The sequence below is a fragment of the Oncorhynchus mykiss genome, chromosome 2 (genome assembly GCF_013265735.2).
Source record: "Oncorhynchus mykiss isolate Arlee chromosome 2, USDA_OmykA_1.1, whole genome shotgun sequence".
Taxonomy (NCBI): domain Eukaryota; kingdom Metazoa; phylum Chordata; class Actinopteri; order Salmoniformes; family Salmonidae; genus Oncorhynchus; species Oncorhynchus mykiss.
In genome coordinates, this window is record NC_048566.1 from 78,017,613 (window position 1) to 78,039,940 (window position 22,328).

At 44.3% G+C, this 22,328-nt stretch overlaps 2 protein-coding genes across 2 annotated transcripts; both read right to left on the reverse strand.

Moving 5' to 3' along the window:
* Window positions 1-1,047: 1,047 nt before the first annotated feature.
* LOC110496807 (mucin-5AC) lies at window positions 1,048-6,842 on the reverse strand. Its single transcript, XM_021572831.2, has 2 exons — window positions 3,700-6,842; window positions 1,048-2,645 (listed from the first exon to the last, which is right to left on the reverse strand). The coding sequence occupies exons 1-2, from the start codon at window positions 6,761-6,763 to the stop codon at window positions 1,936-1,938; spliced, it is 3,774 nt and encodes a 1,257-aa protein (XP_021428506.2). The 5' UTR covers window positions 6,764-6,842; the 3' UTR covers window positions 1,048-1,935.
* On the reverse strand, window positions 6,795-7,770 carry LOC110502067 (putative uncharacterized protein DDB_G0271982). The gene is made up of 2 exons (XM_036934234.1): window positions 6,852-7,770; window positions 6,795-6,807 (listed from the first exon to the last, which is right to left on the reverse strand). Exons 1-2 carry the CDS (start codon window positions 7,526-7,528, stop codon window positions 6,795-6,797), a joined length of 690 nt encoding a protein of 229 aa, XP_036790129.1. The 5' UTR covers window positions 7,529-7,770.
* Window positions 7,771-22,328: the final 14,558 nt, after the last annotated feature.

Sequence of the window (22,328 nt, forward strand, 5' to 3'; positions counted from 1 at the left end):
TCCAATCCAACAGGTCCCAGACGTGCTCAATGGGACTGAGATCCGGGCTCTTCGCTGGCCATGGTAGAACACTGATATTCCTGTCTTGCAGGAAATCACGCACAGAATGAGCTGTATGGCTGGTGGCATTGTCATGCTGGAGGGCATGTCAGGATGAGTCTGCAGGAAGGGTACCACCTGAGGGAGGAAGATGTCTTCCCTCTAATGCAGAGTGTAGAGATTGCCTGCAATGACAACAAGCTGTCCGATGATTCTGTGACACACCGCCCCAGACCATGACGGACCCTCCACCTCCAAATCGATCCCGCTCCAGAGTACAGGCCTCGGTGTAACGCTTATTCCGTCAACGATAAACGCGAATCTGACCATCACCCCTGGTGAGACAAAACCGTGACTCGTCAGTGAAGAGCACTTTTTGCCAGTCCTGTCTGGTCCAGCGACGGTGGGTTTGTGCCCATAGGCGACGATGTTGCCGGTGATGTTTGGTGAGGACCTGCCTTACAACAGGCCTACAAGCCCTCAGTCCACCCTCTCTGAGCACTGATGGAGGGATTGTGCATTCCTGGTGAAACTCGGAAAGTTGTTGTTGCCATTTTGTACCTGTCCCGCAGGTGTGATGTTCGGATGTACCGATACTGTGCAGGTGTTGTTACACGTGGTCTGCCACTGCGAAGACGATCAGCTGTCCGTCCTGTCTCCCTGTAGCGCCGTCTTAGGCGTCTCACAGTACGAACATTGCAATTTATTGCCCTGGCCACATCTGCAGTCCTCATGCCTCCTTGCAGCATGCCCAAGGCACGTTCACGCAGATGAGCAATAGCCTGGGCATCTTTCTTTTGGTGTTTTTCAGAGTCAGTAGAAAGGCCTCTTTAGTGTCCTAAGTTTTCATAACTGTGACCTTAATTACCTACCGTCTGTAAGCTGTTTGTGTCTTAACGACCGTTCCACAGGTGCATGTTCATTAATTGTTTATGGTTCATTGAACAAGCATGGGAAACAGTGTTTAAAGCCTTTACAATGAAGATCTGTGAAGTTATTTGGATTTTTACGAATTATGTTTTAAAAGACAGGGTCCTGAAAAAGAGTTTCTTTTTTTGCTGAGTTCATGTTGTAATTGTATCTGAACAATATATTTATTTTTTGCATCAATGATTTTGAAAGTTGATCACACTTTTGATCACACATTGGATAGAAATGATGGAAATTCGATTTTTTGTCAATTGTGATGGGTAGTGCAAATGTATTACCTTCTGCTAAAACAGTGTAACGTACTGTAATTTACAGTACTGTAGCATATTACATTCAAAGGGAAATTTTGGACCATGTACCTTGCATATTTTTCTATTTAATTAACTGGTTGTTAAAACAACTAAATTGAGAAGATATCATTATGTTGTATTTTGGTGATTAAATCAATGTTATCATGATATTTCACTGTAAACTTATATTTTGGCTCAAAGGTTGTGTGGTGAAAGATGTCTCCAAACAAAATGAATGCACAATAAAAGGTTTTGAATAAAATACTTGCTGTGTTATATGTATTAGCAGTTTGGAGTTTTGTTAAAAAATTGTAGAAAATGTACCACATTCTTGAGAAAATAACACCAAAGCGATTAGGGGAAAAAACTGTGTCAAGAAATCAAGAAGATGTAGGTGTTGACCCACTATAATATGTCAAAGAGTAAATAAGATACAATATATTCAAACTGCTTGTTAAATAACAACCACTATAAACACCCAAAATATGAAACAGCAGTACAATCTGAATGTCTGCATTTGCACATTAATAAACAGTGCTCCTCCCCAAAAAATACATGTTTCCTGTTTATGTCGCGGATCCATTGAAAAATTGCTGAGGCCTTATAGGGTTTCCCAGCCCCGCTGTTTGACAATTGCAACAGCTGAGTACGCCAAACGAAGAGCCAGCTGTTTAGCTCACTTTGCATAGCCTCTCGGCCTGATCATCATTCTGACAGTCTTGAAAGACTGTCTGTCATTTGTTGGGTAGTACTCTGTAGATATATTATGCCACGTCCCCCAGTAGATCCCGTTCCTCACCCCTTTGTACTTTCCCACATAATATCTCCCGTTGAGATTGGCAGCCATGCAGGCATCAAACCACCAGCCTGAGCTGTAGTAGGCCCCACAGTTCCCTGAAGGGTAGCGGTCATAGTCCCTGTCAGGAGTCGTAAAGAACCTGTTGTTGTGGTTGTAACTCTTGCTGAATTGAAGTGCATCTCCCGCCGTGCCCGAGTACCCACCCACAGACAGGCGGTACCGCAGCCGTTCGCCAGCCACACGGAAGAGCCTGTACTCTGCGTACTCCCTCACTCTGTTAAAGTCTTCCAGCTCCACCCGGAGGACCATCTCCCTGTGTCGGGTCAGGAGATGGATGTGGTCATTGCCCAGCCAGAACTCCCCAGCCCTCATGTTACCGAAGCCCGTCCGGTATTCAGCCCATGTCCTGTTGAAGTTCACACTGCCGTCCTGACGGAGCTGAATGATGGTCCACCCTCCATCATGAGACTCCATGTCACAGAACACTGCGATGGTTACATTCTTAGGGTCAGGGGTCACTTGGTAGACCCCACTGTTCCTTTCCCCCTTGGCCATGTGGTCAGAGCAGTCTCTGGGTGCCATGGTAACTGTTGAGTGGAAGGATAATGGAATGAGAAAATAAGCTTAGAGTAATCCGTCATCCTTTCTGAAAAAAAGGTGCTTTGGTGCGTAACACAAACACAAATGTTCTTACTGTAGTCCTTTCTTACTATAGGCCTTGCTGTAGGCCTTTCTTACTATAGGCCTTGCTGTAGGCCTTTCTTACTATAGGCCTTACTGTAGTCCTTTCTTACTATAGGCCTTACTGTAGTCCTTTCTTACTATAGGCCTTGCTGTAGGCCTTTCTTACTATAGGCCTTGCTGTAGGCCTACGTTTGGTCATTTCCTGCAGTCAATGACCGAACGTGCCCTATTTGGCCTCATGCGTGGAATGTTTTTCTTTTTTTTTAAACAGACAAAAATGCTATGTCAAAAAGTTTTGTTATATTTCAGTCTTCTGTGATGTATATACAGTGTAATATTGGAATGCAAACTCAAAATGTAATACATTTCAACTCTATATCTGACATGGTACAGGTGTCTTGTTTTTTTTTAAGCCCATAACCATGTGTGTGAGGTGTATACCTTTGTTTTATGTTTTCACTGGTCTTTGAAGGGTCAACCAGGAGTAGAAAGAACAAAATGGTAAACAAGGAAAACACCAATCATATTTAACAGCCCTTGTTATTCAAAAGGTATTGAATACCTTTGCAATGAGTGTCAATAGAACTTTATAATTTATCTTAACCACTGAGGATAGCAATAGGGTTTTCGTGGACAGTATTCTGAATTTTTAATCGCCATATTTGTATAGCTTGATTATATAAAGTTTACCATTTTTTTTTATTTTACTATTAATAAGTCAGCACATTTGCTATCTACTACAGCTTACCTGGTACATAATATGTTTTGATATGGCTTGATTCAGTGAACCCTTACGAAAGATTGACTTTCAGTTTATTTGTATTTTTACAGGAACAGTGCACATGAACCAACGTTAAGTTCAAACTACACTGTATGTATTCATCAACTGCAATGTAATTATCATAATCCATTTAAATGGCAGACAATAGCAGGTCAAGTCAAATTGATTTATCTTACCTCCTGGTGAAATCTGTGCAGGGTTTTGAGGCTGGTTCCCTGTTCTGTCAGTCTTGCTGCCTACCTGGTCCTTCTCTGTGAGCAGGACCTTTGGGTGCCCTCCTTGTAAAACCTTTCGCCCACTTGTGTCCTTTGTGTCATTCAGACTAGCAGATACCCGGCTGGTCTTCACACTAAGTTCTCTCACACTGGGGGCGGAAGACTCAAGTATGGGGCTGGGGGTAGAGGACTCAGGGTTGGTGGTAGTTGGACTATGGTTAGAGTTGGCCAATGGGATGGGTTTAGTAGTGGAAGTTTTGGGGCTAGGGTTTATGCTAATCTGTTGGCTTGAGCTGGTCTTACGTTTTAGACTGGCAATAGTAGTGGTAATTGTGCCAGGGCTAGTGGTTGTTTTCCGGCTAGTGTTAAAGATGTTTTTTGAGCTAGAGCTGAGGGTAGTTTGTTGGTTAGGTCTTGTAGTTCTTGAGCCAGGGATTGCGGTCATTTGTGGGCTGGGGTCAGTCGTGGTCCTTTGGCTTGAGGTACTAGATGTCTTGGGGCTAGGTGTGGGAGAAGTGGTCCTTTGACCTTGGCTGGTGGTTTTGGACCAGGGCTTTGGAGCAGTTCTGGGCTTCAGGACAGGTTTAAGTTTTGGTCCCGGTTTATGTCTTGGACCTGGAATAGGGCTTGGGCCTGGCTTGAGCTTTTGGTCTGGTTTGGGTTTTGGGCCAGGTTTGGGCTTAATGCTTGTTGAGCTGGGTTCAGGATGTTGTGCAGAATTTGTCTCTGGACTGATGCTGGTACTGGGGGTCCTTGAGCTGAGGCTAGTGAAGCTGGTCATTGAGCTGGGGCTAGGGGTGGTTTTGGTTTGGTTTAGTGTGATGATGCTTGAGCTGAAAGAGCCTGTCCAGATCCTTGAACTGGTGATCTTTGAGCTAGAGCTAGTGGTGCTACTGCTGAGGTTGGCCCCAGGGCCGGAACTAGTGGTCTTGTAACTTGGGTTAGTTATCTTTGGGGTGATGCCTGGAGTGTGGCCCGGTGTGGTGCTACTTTGGCTTGTCGTCATGGTCTGACGACTGTGGCTTCTGATCCCAGGGCTGAGGCTAGTGGTGGGGGTTAAAGTTGCACCATTTATGTTACTGGTCTTTGGATTAAAGCTGGTTGGGCTGGGTGGTCTGGGTTTTAAGATGAGTTTTGATTGTGGTCTAGGTTTAGTCCTTAAGCCTGGAATAGGCTTTGGGCCTGGTTTGGGCTGTAGTTCAGGTTTTAGGCCGGGTTTGGGCTGTAGGTCAGGTCTGGGCTGTAGGCCAGGTTGGGGCTTAATCCTAGGTCTGGTAGTCGTTGTGTTGGGTTCAGGGTTTTGGACAGATGTCCTCTCAGGGCTGGAGCTAGTACTAGTGGACCTTAAGCTGAGAGAAGTGAAGCCAGTCCTTGGGCTGGGGCTTGTGGTGGTTGTTGTTTCTGGAGTTGAACTTGAGCTGGAAGTGCTGGCCTGGATGCTTGAACTGATGGTCTGTGGGCTAAGGTTAATGGTGGTGGCTGGAGGAGAACCAGTTCTGGGATTGGCCTCTGGAATGGAGCTGGAGGAGCCAGTTGGACTTGATGGTCTGAGCTTCAGGACAGGCTTTGGTTTTGATCCAGGTTTGGGTCTGGGGCCTGGAATAGGCCTTGTGCCTGGTTTTGGCTTTAGGTCAGGTCTGGGGGTCCACCGGGACCCAATTCTGGAGCTTGGACTGGTGTTCCTTGGGCTAGGTCTAGCAGTGGTTTTAGTTCCTGGAGTTGAGCTACTGCTACTGCTGGCCACAGGGCTGGAACTAGTGGTCCTGTAGCTTGGGCTGGTAATATTTGAGCTAGGACTAGTGGTGGTGGCTGAAGAGTGTCCCAGCATGGTGCTGATTTGGCTGGTACTTGTCTTAGTGGACTGTAGACTGGGTCTTGTAAAGCTGATTGCAGAGTTAAGGCTACAAGTAGGGGTTGAAGTTGAGCCAGTTCTGAGAGTGGTCTTAGAGTTGAAGCTGGACGAGCTGGTTGGGCTGGGCTTTAGAACAGGCCTTTGTTTTGGTCCAGGTTTAGGTCTTAGGCCTGGAATAGGCTTTTGGCCTGGTTTAGGTTTTAGTTTAGGTTTAGTGTTGAGTCCTGTTGTTTTTTTTGTCCTTGTCCATGCAGGGCTGGAGCTGGTGGTGGTGGTCCATGAGCTGAGGCTAGTGAAGCTGGCCGTTGAACTGGAGGAGCTAGTCGGACTGGGTGGTCTGGACTTAAGTCTGGGTCTGATGGCCTGTTTAGCTTGGTTGGGCTTGTGCTTCTGGACAGGTCTGTTTCTTGGGCTAGTAGTCCTTTTTGATGAGCTGGTGGTTGTTTGGTTTGTGCTTGTTGTGATACTTGGGCTGGTTCTGGCAGTCCTGTAGCTGGTGCCTGAACTTGGGGTTGTGATGGGGTCGGACCTGGTGGCTCCCTGGTGAGGTAAAGAGGAGATGGTCCTTTGACTGGAGCTTGTGTTAAGGTTTGAGCTTGTCCTTGTGCTGGAGATGGAGGAAGATCTGGGGCTAGAGGTTGAGCTGGAGGAAGGACTTGAAATATATCCACGGCTGGTGTCTGAGCTAGATCTTGGGCTGGGATTGGTGGCAGGTCTAGGGATGGAGTTTGATTTTTGATCTGGTCCTGAGGAGTCAGGTCTGGGGATTGAGTCATGTTTAAAACCATTGCTTGGGCTGGGTGAGGTCGTGTCCTGATCATCTGTCATCAGCGGTCCTATGCTGTCTCTCTGCACACTTTGGACAGTTTTTTCTACCTCTTTCTCTATCTTCTTCCCGGGCTCTTCTTGATCACTTTCTTTCTTGTCTTGATCACTCTCTTTCTTTTTCTCATTCTTTATCTCCTTCCCTTGCCAAGGATGTTGACTCTGCCTCTCCTTCTCCATCTTCCTCTCCCTCTCTATCACCACCTGATTTTCTTCCTTCTTCTGGATCTCTTCTCTATTTCCCCTCCCTCTCTCCTCCTCTTTCTCTCTATCCCCCTCACGCTTTCTCTCAGTCTCCAGCTCCTTCTTCCTTACCTTATCCCCCTGACTCTCCTTCTCAGTTTGCATCTTTGTTTCCCATAACCTCTCTCTTTCATTTTCACTCCCCCTGTCTATCTCACCCCCTCTCCCCCTCTCCCCTTCTAAAATGCTCTCTTTCTCCATCTCTGTCTCCCTTTCCTCCTCTTCCTCTCTCTTAGTCTCATCCTCTATTTTTCTCTCCCTCTCTATCTCCCATTCCCTGTTTTCCTCCTTTTCCCTTTCCCATTCGTTCTCACACCCTTTCTCCCGTTCTCTCTTTCTCTCCTCTACAATATTTCTCTCATTCTCCATGGCCCTTTCTTCCACTCCGTCCTTCTCCATCTCCATCTTCCTTTCTCTGCCCCCTTGTCTCTCTGACTTCTTCTCCCCCTCTTTCTCCTTCTCCCTCTCTCTGTCTCCCAATCTCACCTTCTCCTCTTCTTTCTCCTTCTCCCTCTTTCTGTCCCCCAGCCTCTCTCTCTCTCTCTCCCTCTGGCTCATCTTGCACTCCATGCAGGCTCTCTTCAGCTGCTCCACAGTCTTCTTTAGCCTTTGCACCTCCTTCACCGTCCTCTCCAACTCCCTGAGCTGCCAGGGCAGCATGATGTCCAGCGGAGGCAAGATAAATCGGTAGGGGCATGCTTCCTCTTCTATTCCCTCTCCCCCACACTTCCCTGCAGGCTTTAGAGTTACTAGGCAGCTCCCAGATTCTGTACCCCACTGGAAGGTTCCCTCGCTGGGGTTTGCATAGTTCCCAGGGGTCATGGAGATGGCCAGCAGGGCTCCGCACACGTAAAGCACAGCTAACCCCATCGCTATCCTGAGTTTTAAGAATGATGAGAGGGTGAGAGGGTGAAAGCCCCACCTCGGTGTGTGGGAAGCTGTGACAGAGAGAGGGAGGGAGGAAAGGAGGGGAATAAGGAGGAGGGGGCTGAGGGATTTCTTAAGAGTGGTGTCTGCATATGTGAGAGGGATGGAGAAAGAGAGAGAGAAAAAAACGGAATGGACGTGAGGGATAAAGAATTGGGCGTCCACTTCAAGGGGGTATCCATGTCTGTGAGAGAGACAGGAAAGGAGAAGGGAAAGAGTTTTGGGGGATTAAAGTAGTCTTTGGTTGCTTCAGCATGTCACCAAACAAACAGGTACAGAGCTAAATCGGTCCTAAAAGTGAAAGGCATTAATACAGCATATTGTAATCCCTATTATTATTTTACACATGGTCTTTAACATAATCAAAACATCTAATGAGGGCCATTCGCAACGGATTCTCACTACATGCTGTAATGATAAGCACACATTGTTTTCTTTCCTTGTGTATCACTTCTGTGAATATGCATATGTGACAGTTGCTTTGGCTGGCATTTACCCATGCTTCCTGACAATAGGGCTGACACACATGTGAATGACAGATGAGACAGGTCCAAATATACATTTATAGCACAACTTTGTCAGATCCTGGGCGGTAGACAAATGTTTGTTGCATTACTGTTCATTAATACTATATCTCATATCTTTCTGTCTTCGGTTCCTCAGGCTTCAAAGAAATCGCAGGCAAGAATTGATCTTCACATATTTATTCCAGAGGGTTTGTGGTTGTTAAATACAGTGTATGGGTAATGATTTGTCTTAGTTAGAAGAATTGTAGGCCAATTATTACACATTCTATTCATGGAAATAAAATAGTTTTATTGCCTTTGGAATGTGAAATACAATACTGTACTTCAGATTTTTGTTTAAAAATAAATATGGAAAAACAATACATTCTGGGCCGGTTTCCTGGTCCAAGATTAAGCCAATTTCTGAAGATTCAACATTGAGCTTTTTAGTCCAGGAGTAGGTTTTACCTGGACCTGAGAAGGGTAGAGTTTCACCACATTTAAAGTCCCAGTTTATCCCATGGTGACAACACAACAATTACTTTGTATCTCCCTCTTTGCTCTCACTGACCTCTGCTATTTGATGATGGAGAGTATGCTTCTCAGATGTGTTTCAGCAAAGACAACCAGAAGTTGTATTTTCCTTTTGTTTGACAGGGACAGTGTGATGGTGTGGAGAGAGACATTGAGGGATGTAGGGAAAAGAGAAGGAGTATCTGAGGATATCACAGGCTCATGCGTCAAATGATAGTGATGAATTAAAGTGTTAAAAAACATACTTTTTTGGTGGTGTCACTATTTCTTGCCATGTAATCAACCTCCAATCCTATGTATCACTTATTATAGTGATTGAATGCAACAACAGGATTTGAACCATTGCACTACAGCACACTGCAAAATACTGTAAAATACTTCAGTAAAAATACTTTAAAGTACTTTTTAAGTCATTTTTTGGGTATCTGTAGTTTCCTTAACTAATTATATTTTTGACAACTTTTACTTTTACTTCTCTACATTCCTAGAGAAAATAATGTACTTTTTACTCCATACATTTCCCTGACACTCAAAAGTACTCGTTACATTTTGAATTCTTAGCAGGACAGGACAATGGTCCAATTCACACACTTATCTAAGAGAACATCCCTGGTCATTCCTATTGCCTCTGATCTGGCAGACTCACTAAACACACATGCTTGGTTTGTAAATCATGTCTGAGTGTTAGATTGTGCCCTTGGCTAAACATAAATAAAACAAAAACTAGAAAATTGTGCCGTCTGGTTTGTTTAATATAAGGAATTTGAAATTATTTATACTTTTACTTTTGATACTTAACTATATTTTAGCAATTACATTTGCTTTCGATACTTAAGTATATGTAAAACCAAATAATTTGAGACGTTTACTAAAGTTGTATTTTACTGGGTGACTTTCACTTGAGTCATTTTCTATTAAGGTATCTTTACTTTTATGACATTTGGGTACTTTTTCCACCACCGCCTTCCTGTTCCATAAAGGTTTACTCCTCTTCACTGATGCTGTAGTACATTTCAAATAAACAACTATACATAAAAGGGATGCTTGGCCGCATTCTCTCTTTCAAAGTGGCCATGACAAGGACACAAACCAGGACCAGTTATCCTGCCACCACTTAGCTGAAAAGCTAAAAGCAAATCCAGCCGTCTCTCAAGGATTGGTGTGAGAGAACTGTTTACACTCTAGCCATCTTTTCTCAAGAGGACCATAATGGAAATAAGTCCAAGACTTTATTGTGTGTTCTCCTCGATGATTTTACTCACGTACATTTGTCTTTTTCAAGTTTTATGTGTGCTTGTTTTTTAAAATGGTTGAATTAATAAACAAAGTCGTACGTACTAACCCTAATCCCTTGACTGATGGGTATTCATTTAGCAACCAAGAACAGACTATTTATAACACAACCTGGTATAAACTCACAATGCCTACGTAGTTGAAGAATTAAGTTGTCCTGAGACCCTAGACTAGACTCCTCACCCAATGGCTCAGGTTAGGATTTGGGTAAGAGAAGGCTGATCTTCTAGATCTGTGCCTAAGGGCGATTTCTACCCAGAGCGATAGCACTACACTGCACAGCCAATTTCCTTTATCATTTTTTATATCCAAGCCATTAATACCCTCTGCTGTGGCTGTAGCCATGTATGGTCAGGAGTGTTTTTTTTTTATCTTCAGGGTGCCCTCTCTCTGAACAGTGTTTTGAATTCCCTTGGTAAGCTGGCTTGGCCCACTCTCTGTCCTGGGTTGTGTAAGCACTACGCAGCACTGTATTTTTTCCATAAACCGGCTAAAATAAACATCTGACCATCAGTGAGGCTTCGCTGCCTAGACTAGACTAATAGATCAGGCCTCCTGGCAGGCCTCTCCATCTCTATCCACTCTGGGCAGAGAAGTGACGGTCGTCTGGCCTGTATGTCCGTCTGTGTGTAAGTGCCCTATTCCTGACTGAGCTGAAGTCACATATCTGTCTGTGACGCCATGCCACTTCCCTGTAATGCCATACTTCCTGGTAGGCCACTCCAACTCTATAGAGAGAAGTGGCAGTTATGCCGGCTCTATGCTTAAGTTTGCTTAGCAAACCAACCAGAGTCTCATCTGTCTGTGACACCATGCCCCTGTAATGCAGCACTTGGTCTGTGGATCTGATAGCATAAACACAGTAATATAATGAAGTACTAGGCATGACAAGTCACCTGTCATTGCCATGAGGTTATGTTCAGTCTAGAAACTGTTGTTGAGGCTGATCAGCTGAGTTCTGGCTAGATAGGACAAGGTGAGGTTAAGTACTCTGACAGGAGCTGTCAACTAATTACTATACTAGTATCCACAAAACACACACACATACACACAATCAGTAATAATGAATTCATATCTTCCCCAGCCTTTCAGGGTTGGGTCAATTCAATTTCAATATCAATCAATTCAGGAAGTACACTGAAATTCCAATTCCAAATCTGTTTAAATACTTTCAAAAATTTGAACATTTGGAATTGAAATTGGAAATTGGTTTACTTCTGAATTGACTTGAATTTAAATGGATGTCACCCTAATCCAGATATTTTTTACCTGAAGGAGAAGTAGTGTCCTGGAAAACAGTGTGTCAGTACCTTTATGTTTGCCAGCTAATTTACAACGGGACATTCTACATTTATAATCCTCATTGTGTGTCCTGAGGGACCACTATACTGTATAACTGTTATTGTTCAACTGTGCATGTCTCCATTTAGTTTCATAGTGCATGCAGGGCCGTAACCAGGACTTGAGTTTGAAGCTCATTTGCTGCATTTCTATACAATTTAAAAAATATATATATATATTTAGAGAAAAGCGAAAATCAAGCAAAAATGACCCCAGACATCATCACCTTGGCTGCTGTAGGCTTATTCACCTCAGTCGATCTACAAACACATAGCCTATTAGCTATACAATTGTAATGTTATACCTCTGAAAGGGGGAAAATATGATAAATTATTAACACTAACACGTAGCATCAGTGTTGAAACTAAAACATATTATATTTTTTGAACTGTATTTTTTGCCTTTTGATTGCATTTTAATGGAGGCCTACATATTGTCTTGGGGGACCCCACACATCTGCTTGCTTCATCTCTCATCGCATGCATTGCAGCCTGCCTCAGCCTCACCCCTCAGTGTTACATCTCTGGCTGTCTCAGTAGCCTACTCTCTGTAAAGCAAGATTATTATGAGAACTTTCTAGTGTATTTGCTCCTGCTGAGGTAGGCTCTGTTTAATGTTAACTTCCTTCATCCTTCTAGCTGGCTAAGTAATACTAGCCAGAGACCCCTTCAACGTGGCTGCAATAGAAGTCTCTATCGGCAGCTAGCCAGCCACCTGATTGACTGACATATCTGACATAAGCAACCATTTACAAGTTGTGCACTCTCAGAGTCGTTTATTGTTTGTTTGGGGGATGTCTGTAGACACTGCAGGTGGTCGTGGGACAGTTTATAAAGTGCTTTTATGTCCAGCATCTTGTTAAAGGCCTCAGGCTCTCGGCCTGTGCCATGAGAGGGTGGAGTTAGCTGAGAGAGTGGCGAATGTTTTGCTAGTAGAAGTCTTCACAGGTCCACCCAAACCCAAATACCCGAGACCCGACCCGGGAACCGAGCGGACCCAAAATGTGGAGGAGGCCGTAGGAGGGCAACAACCCAGCAGCAGGACCGCTACCTCCGCCTTTGTGTAAGGAGGAGCAGGAGGAGCACTGCCAGAGCCCTGCAAAATGACCTCCAGCAGGCCACAAATGTGCATGTGTCTGCTCAAATGGTCAGAAACAGACTCCATGAGGGTGGTATGAGGGCCCGACGTCCACAGGTGGGGGTTGTGCTTACAGCCCAACACCGTGCAGGACGTTTGGCATTTGCCAGAGAACACCAAGATTGGCAAATTCGCCACTGGCGCCCTGTGCTCTTCACAGATGAAAGCAGGTTCACACTGAGCACATGTGAAAGACGTGACAGAGTCTGGAGATGCCATGGAGAACGTTCTGCTGCCTGCAACATCCTCCAGCATGACCGGTTTGGAGGTGGGTCAGTCATGATGTGGGGTGGCATTTCTTTGGGGGGCCGCACAGCCCTCCATGTGCTCGCCAGAGGTAGCCTGACTGCCATTAGGTACCGAGATGAGATCCTCAGACCCCTTGTGAGACCATATGCTGGTGTGGTTGGCCCTGGGTTCCTCCTAATGCAAGACAATGCTAGACCTCATGTGGCTGGAGTGTGTCAGCAGTTCCTGCAAGAGGAAGGCATTGATGCTATGGACTGGCCTGCCCGTTCCCCAGACCTGAATCCAATTGAGCACATCTGGGACATCATTTCTCGCTCCATCCACCAACGCCACGTTGCACCACAGACTGTCCAGGAGTTGGCGGATGCTTTAGTCCAGGTCTGGGAGGAGATCCCTCAGGAGACCATCCGCCACCTCATCAGGAGCATGTAGGGAGAACATACAGGCACGTGGAGGCCACACACACTACTGAGCCTCATTTTGACTTGTTTTAAGGACATTACATCAAAGTTGGATCAGGTTTTCCACTTTAATTTTGAGTGTGACTCCAAATCCAGACCTCCATGGGTTGATACATTTGATTCCCATTGATCATTTTTGTGTGATTTTGTTGTCAGCACATTCAACTATGTAAAGAAAAAAGTATTTAATAAGTATATTAGTATATAGTATATATTTAATATTTCATTCATTCAGATCTAGGATGTGTTATTTTAGTGTTCCGTTTATTTTTTTGAGCAGTGTATATATATAAACTCAGCAAAAAAAAGAAACGTCCCCTTTTCAGGACCCTGTCTTTCAAAGATAAACACTGTTTCCCATGCTTGTTCAATGAACCATAAACAATTAATGAACATGCACCTGTGGAACGGTCATTAAGACACTAACAGCTTACAGACAGTAGGCAATTAAGGTCACAGTTAGGACACAAACTTAGGACACTAAAGAGGCCTTTCTACTGACTCTGAAAAACACCAAAAGAAAGATGCCCAGGGTATGCTCATCTGTGTGAACGTGCCTTAGGCATGCTGCAAGGAGGCATGAGGACTGCAGATGTGGCCAGGGCAATAAATGGCTATGTCCGTACTGTGAGACGACTAAGACAGTGCTACAGGGAGACAGGACAGAGAACTGATCGTCCTTGCAGTGGCAGAACACGTGTAACAACACCTGCACAGGATCGGTACATCCGAACATCACACACGCGGGACAGGTACAGTATCGTAACAACAACTGCCCGAGTTACACCAGGAACACACAATCCCTCCATCAGACTGTCCGCAATAGGCTGAGAGAGGCTGGACTGAGGGCTTGTAGGCCTGTTGAAAGGCAGGTCCTCACCAGACATCACCGGTAACAACGTCGCCTATGGGCACAAACCCACCGTCGCTGGACCAGACAGAACTGTCAAAAAGTGCTCTTCACTGACCAGTCTCGGTTTTGTCTCACCAGGGGTGATGGTCGGATTCGCGTTTATCTTCGAAGGAATGAGCGTTACACCGAGGTCCGTCATGGTCTGGGGCGGTGTGTCACAGCATCATCGTACTGAGCTTGTTGTCATTGCAGGCAATCTCAACTCTGTGCATTACACTGAAGACTTCCTCCTCCCTCATGTGGTACCCTTCCTGCAGGCTCATCCTGACATGACCTCCAGCATGACAATGCCACCAGCCATACTGCTCGTTCTATGCGTGATTTCCTGCAAGACAGAAATGTCAGTGTCCTGCCATGGCCAGCGAAGAGCCAGGATCTCAATACCATTGAGCACATCTGGGACCTTTTGGATTGGAGGTTGAGGGCTAGGGCCATGCCCCCCAGAAATGTCCGGGAACTTGCAGGTGCCTTGGTGTAAGAGTGGGGTAACATCCCACAGCAAGAACTAGCAAATATGGTGCAGTCCATGAGGAGGAGATGCACTGCAGTACTTACTGCAGCTGGTGGCCACACCAGATACTGACTGTTACTTTTGATTTTGACCCCCCTTTGTTCAGGGACACATTATTCTATTTCTGTTAGTCACATGTCTGTGGAACTTGTTCAGTTTATGTCTCACTTGTTATGTTCATACAAATATTTACACACGTTAAGTTTGCTGAAAATAAATGCAGTGAGAACATTTCTTTTTTTTGCTGAGTTTATATTTTTTTTATGAGAAAAAGGAGAGGAGAGGATGAAGACAGGATGAGGAAAGGAGGATACTTCAGACAATTGACACACACCCTTAAGACCTCTGATGGGTGTGTGGACGGAGAGTGTGTGTGAGGGTCAAAAGGGAGTTACTGAGTCTTACTAGTGATTCATCAACGTATCCATGGTAACCCACTCTCTGAGTGTCATTTCTCTATCCAATATACACTCAAAAATCATTTAGGGCCTGAGAAATAAACAAACTCTGTTGGAGTAATTCACTGTCAGGATTGAACTATGCTGTGTTTTCTCTATTCTCCATTCTTTCTGATGGATTTTAAGCCCTATACTTGAATGTTGCATTAGAATGAGGGAATGGTATTAAACGGGATTCCTTTCCAGAGTGTGCATTTGAACAGAATTATTTAGATATGGTACGGTTTGCATATTTTCACTGTGTTTATTTGTTGATGTATGTTACTGCACATATAAGACAAACTTTTCCAGATTAGTAGTGCATTGCTGGAAACGTTTGAACACTGTTTATAGCACTTAGTTTTTTTTCCTGTAACTGAGACACAAGATATGTAATATTAATAATTAATAAATGTGAAGAAAAAAAATTGCTGAAGTTGAGCATAAACAGGCCTATTATTATTATCAAGGTTGTAAATGAATCTGAGTCATGTTTTGGAATGACATCTCTCTCTTCCTCACACTATTTGGATTTTTACTAGACCTATGAAAAGTTAAGGGTTGAGTAAGTTAGAATTTTGTCCAGAAATGTACCCAAATTTCTATGTAAATAGTTTATGGTTAGTGAATGGTATAAAGTAGTTATATTTGATAGATACTACACCCTATTATTACAAAGCTATTTTAGCAGTCACACTAGCTGTTTGATCCAAACAGATTCACAAATAATGGGAACTTGTCTCTCTTTGCAGATGTTGCTTCCCTCCGAGGCAACTATTGCTAGGCAACCCCCTGCACTTAAGCCAGTGTGTAACACTTTTCTTGACTTGAAGGAGAGGCGGACCAAAATGCAGCATCGTTTCTATTCATGGTTCTTCAATAAAGACTCTACACATGAACAGACTAAAAAAATAAGAAATGTGAAAAACCAAAACAGCCCTATCTGGTGCAAACACAGAGACAGGAGCAATCACCCACAAACACACAGTGAAACCCAGGCTACCTAAGTATGATTCTCAATCAGAGACAACTAATGACACCTGCCTCTGATTGAGAACCATACTAGGCCGAAACATAGAAATACCCAAATCATAGAAAAACAAACATAGACTGCCCACCCCAACTCACGCCCTGACCATACTAAATAATGACAAAACAAAGGAAATAAAGGTCAGAACATGACACAGTGTGAGAGATTTGCTAGCAAACGTTTATGCTATGAAACTAAACAAATACTTATTTGCTAGATTCATGATAGTGTTGTTTGACAAAGGAAAGGAAAGTGAACTTCAAAACCTAATGTTGTTTTATTGTGATTTGCAACTTTTGTTGGTAAGTAATGAATCTGCTAGCTTCTGAAATAACTTAATCATATTTTAAAGTGCACCTGATGTCTCTCCCCAGCTAACATCAAATGTTCCCACAACTTTTGAGAAAGTACAGTGCCTTGCGAAAGTATTCGGCCCCCTTGAACTTTGCGACCTTTTGTATTTTTTTGTGAAGAATCAACAACAAGTGGGACACAATCATGAAGTGGAACGACATTTATTGGATATTTCACACTTTTTAACAAATCAAAAACTGAAAAATTGGGCGTGCAAAATTATTCAGCCCCCTTAAGTTAATACTTTGTAGCGCCACCTTTTGCTGCGATTACAGCTGTAAGTCGCTTGGGGTATGTCTCTATCAGTTTTGCACATCGAGAGACTGAAATTTTATCCCATTCCTCCTTGCAAAACAGCTCGAGCTCAGTGAGGTTGGATGGAGAGCATTTGTGAACAGCAGTTTTCAGTTCTTTCCACAGATTCTCGATTGGATTCAGGTCTGGACTTTGACTTGACCATTCTAACACCTGGATATTATTTTTTAACCATTCCATTGTAGATTTTGCTTTATGTTTTGGATCATTGTCTTGTTGGAAGACAAATCTCCGTCCCAGTCTCAGGTCTTTTGCAGACTCCATCAGGTTTTCTTCCAGAATGGTCCTGTATTTGGCTCCATCCATCTTCCCATCAATTTTAACCATCTTCCCTGTCCCTGCTGAAGAAAAGCAGGCCCAAACCATGATGCTGCCACCACCATGTTTGACAGTGGGGATGGTGTGTTCAGGGTGATGAGCTGTGTTGCTTTTACGCCAAACATAACGTTTTGCATTGTTGCCAAAAAGTTCAATTTTGGTTTCATCTGACCAGAGCACCTTCTTCCACATGTTTGGTGTGTCTCCCAGGTGGCTTGTGGCAAACTTTAAACGACACTTTTTATGGATATCTTTAAGAAATGGCTTTCTTCTTGCCACTCTTCCATAAAGGCCAGATTTGTGCAATATGCGACTGATAGTTGTCCTATGGACAGAGTCTCCCACCTCAGCTGTAGATCTCTGCAGTTCATCCAGAGTGATCATGGGCCTCTTGGCTGCATCTCTGATCAGTCTTCTCCTTGTATGAGCTGAAAGTTTAGAGGGACGGCCAGGTCTTGGTAGATTTGCAGTGGTCTGATATTCCTTCCATTTCAATATTATCGCTTGCACAGTGCTCCTTGGGATGTTTAAAGCTTGGGAAATCTTTTTGTATCCAAATCCGGCTTTAAACTTCTTCACAACAGTATCTCGGACCTGCCTGGTGTGTTCCTTGTTCTTCATGATGCTCTCTGCGCTTTTAACGGACCTCTGAGACTATCACAGTGCAGGTGCATTTATACGGAGACTTGATTACACACAGGTGGATTGTATTTATCATCATTAGTCATTTAGGTCAACATTGGATCATTCAGAGATCCTCACTGAACTTCTGGAGAGAGTTTGCTGCACTGAAAGTAAAGGGGCTGAATAATTTTGCACGCCCAATTTTTCAGTTTTTGATTTGTTAAAAAAGTTTGAAATATCCAATAAATGTCGTTCCACTTCATGATTGTGTCCCACTTGTTGTTGATTCTTCACAAAAAAATACAGTTTTATATCTTTATGTTTGAAGCCTGAAATGTGGCAAAAGGTCGCAAAGTTCAAGGGGGCCGAATACTTTCGCAAGGCACTGTAATTTCAGACATGAGTTTTGAAAGTAGATCTCAAGAGCCAAAACGGATCCATGAAAATTGTACACAACTGTGTACTACGTCATCCATTTGTTTTTGTTTTATGTGTATGCAATTCATATGATATGTTATGAATTTGTAAGTGCTTAAGATCCCAGGCTGCATCTTTAAGAGTTCCAGTGATTTTCCAGAATTTACCCAGAATGTGGTTACCATGTTCTCAGTATATTCAATATTAATAATCTAGACAGTGGAATTGGAATATTGCAAGAACATTAATGTGTCCAGCTTTCTGAGGGTTAGGAGAATATTTCATCAACATCATGCCAAACATACACAGAACATGGTTGCCATGTTCTCAGAATGTAAGATATTAATGTTTTCATGGGAGCGTTGTGTCCAATGATGTTTAAAACATAGGACGTTTGAAGCTTAGCGATTAAGAGCATTGTACAAGTAAACACAAGGTTACTGGTTCATATCCCTGAGCCGATTGGGTGAAAAATCTTATCCCTTCTTGCTCCTGTAAGTTATTCTGGATAAGAATGTCTGCTAAATTATAAAAACGCAAAATGTATTCAAGACCCTGATTGGGCTTTGGAGGGGTTCCAGTGCACTGGGACAGCACTGCCCCGACTCCTACTTCGGAGGCCTCTACCTCGACGATGAAGGGGAGAGAGGGGTCGGGATGTGCCAGCATGGGAGCAGTGGTGAAAAGTGCCTTCAGCGTCTCGAACGCCCTCTCCACCTCCGCTGTCCAACGAAGCCGCTGGAGACCTCCTCTCATCAGGGAGGTAAGAGGCGTGACCACTGTGCTGAAGCCCAGGATGAACCCCCGGAAATAGTTGGTGAACCCCAGGAATCGCTGGACTGCTTTCACTGAGTTTGGGATGGGCCATGACTTGACTGCGCTGACACGTTGCTCCTCCATCTCCACTACCTCTGTGGATATGAGGTAGCCCAAAAGGGACACGGACTGCTGGAAAACCTTTTTTTTTCTAGTTTAACATATAGATTATGCTCCAACAGTCTTTCCAACACAGACCTGACCAAAGAGACATGCTGGGTGCGGTCAGCAGAATAGACAAAAATGTAATCTATATAAACCACAACACCCCATCCCAGCATGTCCCGAAACACTTTGTTAATAAAGGCCTGGAAGACTGAAGAAGCATTAGACATGCCAAAGGACAACACGAGATACTTGTGATGCCCCATAGTCGTGGCAAAGGCTGTTTTCCATTCGTCTCCGGCACTCCTCAAGTCCAGTTTCATGAACTACTGCACCCCGTGCATTTGCTTGATGATAGTCGGGATGAGGGGTAAAGGATAGCTGAACTTAATGGTGGCTTTATTCAGTGTTCGATAACCATTGCAGGTGCGCAGTCCCCCATCTTTCTTCTTAACAAAAAATAAGCTAGAGGAGGCTGGTGACATAGAGGGGCAGAGAAAACCTTGCTGGAGGCTCTCCATGGCCTTAGTCTCCGCATAGTAAAGGGGATAGACGTGTCCTCTCGGGAGGGCTGCGTCAGACAGCATGTCAATGGCACAGTCCCAGGGGCGACGAGGATGCAGGCGTGTAGCCTGGGTCTTAGAAAAACCCGGTGCAGATCCTGGTGTTCCTCCAGTAACTCCACTTGAGGGGCGTGGTCCGGACTTTCCACCGTAGTGGTGCTGACAGACACTGCATCACCACCTCTGACACTCCTGCGACCAACCCAGCAGTCTCCTCCTGGACCAATAAATAACAGGGTTATGCCAAATCAACCGGGGGAGACCTAAAACAATGGGGTGCGTGGGGCTGTCTATAATCAAAAAGGTGATCTGTTCTAAAGGAGTGTCATGGGTCAGTGGAGGGTAGGTTGGGGAGAAATTACCCCTTTCTCCACAATAGGAGCAGAAACCGAGATTCCTCCTTCTCCTATGCACTGCCTCGGGCAAACGTGCAGAGCCCACCTCCATCGGGACCACAGGAGGTTGTCCAACCGGATCGCCATGCTGATGAGCTGGTCGAGTGACAGGTTGTCATCACGGCATGTCATCTCTGTTTGTACCTCCTCCTACAGTCCGCTGTGGAAAACGGTGACCAGAGCCGACTCGTTCCATCCGGTGGAGGCCACGATGGTCCAGGGCAAACTCCGAGGCGATCCTAGATCCTTGGCGTTGTCACAGGCGTTCACCCCCTCTCTGCCCTCCACAGGATGATCAAACACAGAACGTAAGAGGAGAATGTAGCGCTCGTAAGACTCGACCTCGGGTCCACCAGTTTCCCAGACCGTGGCACCCCAGTCCAGGGCCCGTCTGGTCAGTGCCAGCCTCGGCGTGGCGAGCAAGGTACAGGTCGCATTGTAGAGGGAATCCCTTGCATCTCGCTGGCGCCGCCGTCAAAGCGCTCTGGGAGGGACAGGGGTGTTCTGCAGACCGGCTCAGATGGGACGGAGGCAGGTAGTGGTGGTGCCAGAACCGGTGCTGGAGACTGGAGGGACTGCACATTTCCCTCCAACTGCAGGATGGTTGCCAGTATGCTGTCCATGGAGCAACCAAGTCTGAAGAGACAGTCCATGTGATGCTGGACTGTCCCTACGATGGTCGCCAGCTCGGCCTTTCCCACTGTCTCCAACAGAGAGGTCAATTATTCTGTTCCGTTGTATAAGGATAGGAGACAGGCGCAGGAATACGAAAATAGTTTTGGGATTTCCCTAACAAAAATAGAGTACGTCATGAATATGACAGGGACGAAGCCCAAAACAAACATTTATATATAAATCAGGGATGTAACCCAAACAAAAGAGCAAGGTGTAAACCTCTAATACATGGGACGAGACCCGTAATAACAATACACAATAACAAGAGCACACTAACACAATATGTAAACTGTAATACAATGCAAAGTAAACGTAGCACGAAAGCCGATACCACAGAGCACAGGTACTCACAAGTACAATTGGAACAATAATCGACAAGGACAATGGGGAACAGAGAGAACAATTATACACATACTAATCAGGGGGGAATAGGAACCAGGTGTGCGTAATGCGACAAGCCTGTCCGGGGTTGGTCCAGTTCCAGATCCAGTTCAGTGACACCTAGAAGGCCGGTGACGTAGACCTCCGGAGCTGGTGAAAGGAATGATCAGCAGTACTGGGGGGATCCATTACAAATGTATTATTCAAATTCAATACTTATATATTCATTTTCACTGTTTATTGCATTCATTATTTGCGTATTAAGTTTAGAAACTGTCATTTTAAGTTGAGATCCAAAAGGCACTACATAGTGAATGACCGCAAATCAGCTATGTCCAAATCTACAGTGCCTTCAGAAAGTATTCCACCCCTTGACTTTTTCCAAAATGGTGTTACAGCTTGAATTTAAAATGGATAAAATGTAGATTTTTTTTTGTCACTGGCCTATAATGTTTTTCAAAAATGTGTCCAAATTAATAAAAAAATGAAACGCTGAAATGTTTTGAGTCAATCAATATTCAACTTCTTTGTTATGGCAAGCCTAAATAAGTTCAGGAGTAAAATGTAAAGAAGTCCTTCCTAACTTCCTAAAAAAAATGGAATATAGCTATGCACAGGCAAAATCATACAGGAAAGCCTGGTTCAGTCTGGTTTCTACCAGACACTTGGAAAAAAATTCACCTTTCAGAAGGACAATAACCTAAAACACAAGGCCAGAAGACAATGAATGTGCCTGATTGGCCCAGTTACAGTTTTGAATTTAATCTGCTTGAAAATGAATGGCAAGACTTGAAAATGGTTTTATAGCAATGATCAACAACCAATTCGACAGAACTCGAAGCAGTTTGAAAATAATAATGGGCAGATATTGTACAATCCAGGTGTGCAAAGCTCTTAGAGACTGACTCATTAAAACTCACAACTGTAATCTACGTCATCAGAGTGCGCAGCGGAACACTGCATGCTGGAAACACGTGCTTTGTTATTTTAACTAAATCATAACCAATCTTTGTTAAACATAAATACCAAACTTGTTATTTAATGGATTACGCAATGCAGTTAGCTTTTAACAGCTAGGGCCGCTATTTCTTGTCCTGGAATCGCATTTAACTGACAGGTTAAAGTCTGCTTGAAAGAGCAGCTAACCTAGCTAAGCTGCTAATGTTAGCCATCAAGCTAACAAAGTTAGTCCCAGATGAGTTTTCTAATAGAGCCGTCTTTGTCTGGAGAAGTAAAATAATCTACTACAATTTGTTTCGGGACAAACTGGTTCACTCAGAGTGCCAATGCGGCAATTGTTTGCTTGCCAAGGATTATAGTCTTGAGGTGGCTTCAGTGATCATGCAGGTCGCCAGCCTACATAAGAAA

What these genes read in the sequence shown, in the direction of transcription:
- LOC110502067 (XM_036934234.1), bottom strand. Translation starts at nt 7,528, where the DNA reads ATGGGGTTAGCTGTGCTTTACGTGTGCGGAGCCCTGCTGGCCATCTCC.
- LOC110496807 (XM_021572831.2), bottom strand. Translation starts at nt 6,763, where the DNA reads ATGCAAACTGAGAAGGAGAGTCAGGGGGATAAGGTAAGGAAGAAGGAG. An exon ending in TGCACAGATTTCACCAGGAG is followed by an intron (nt 2,646 to 3,699) that starts GTAAGATAAATC and finishes TCCACTCAACAG; the next exon opens with TTACCATGGCACCCAGAGAC.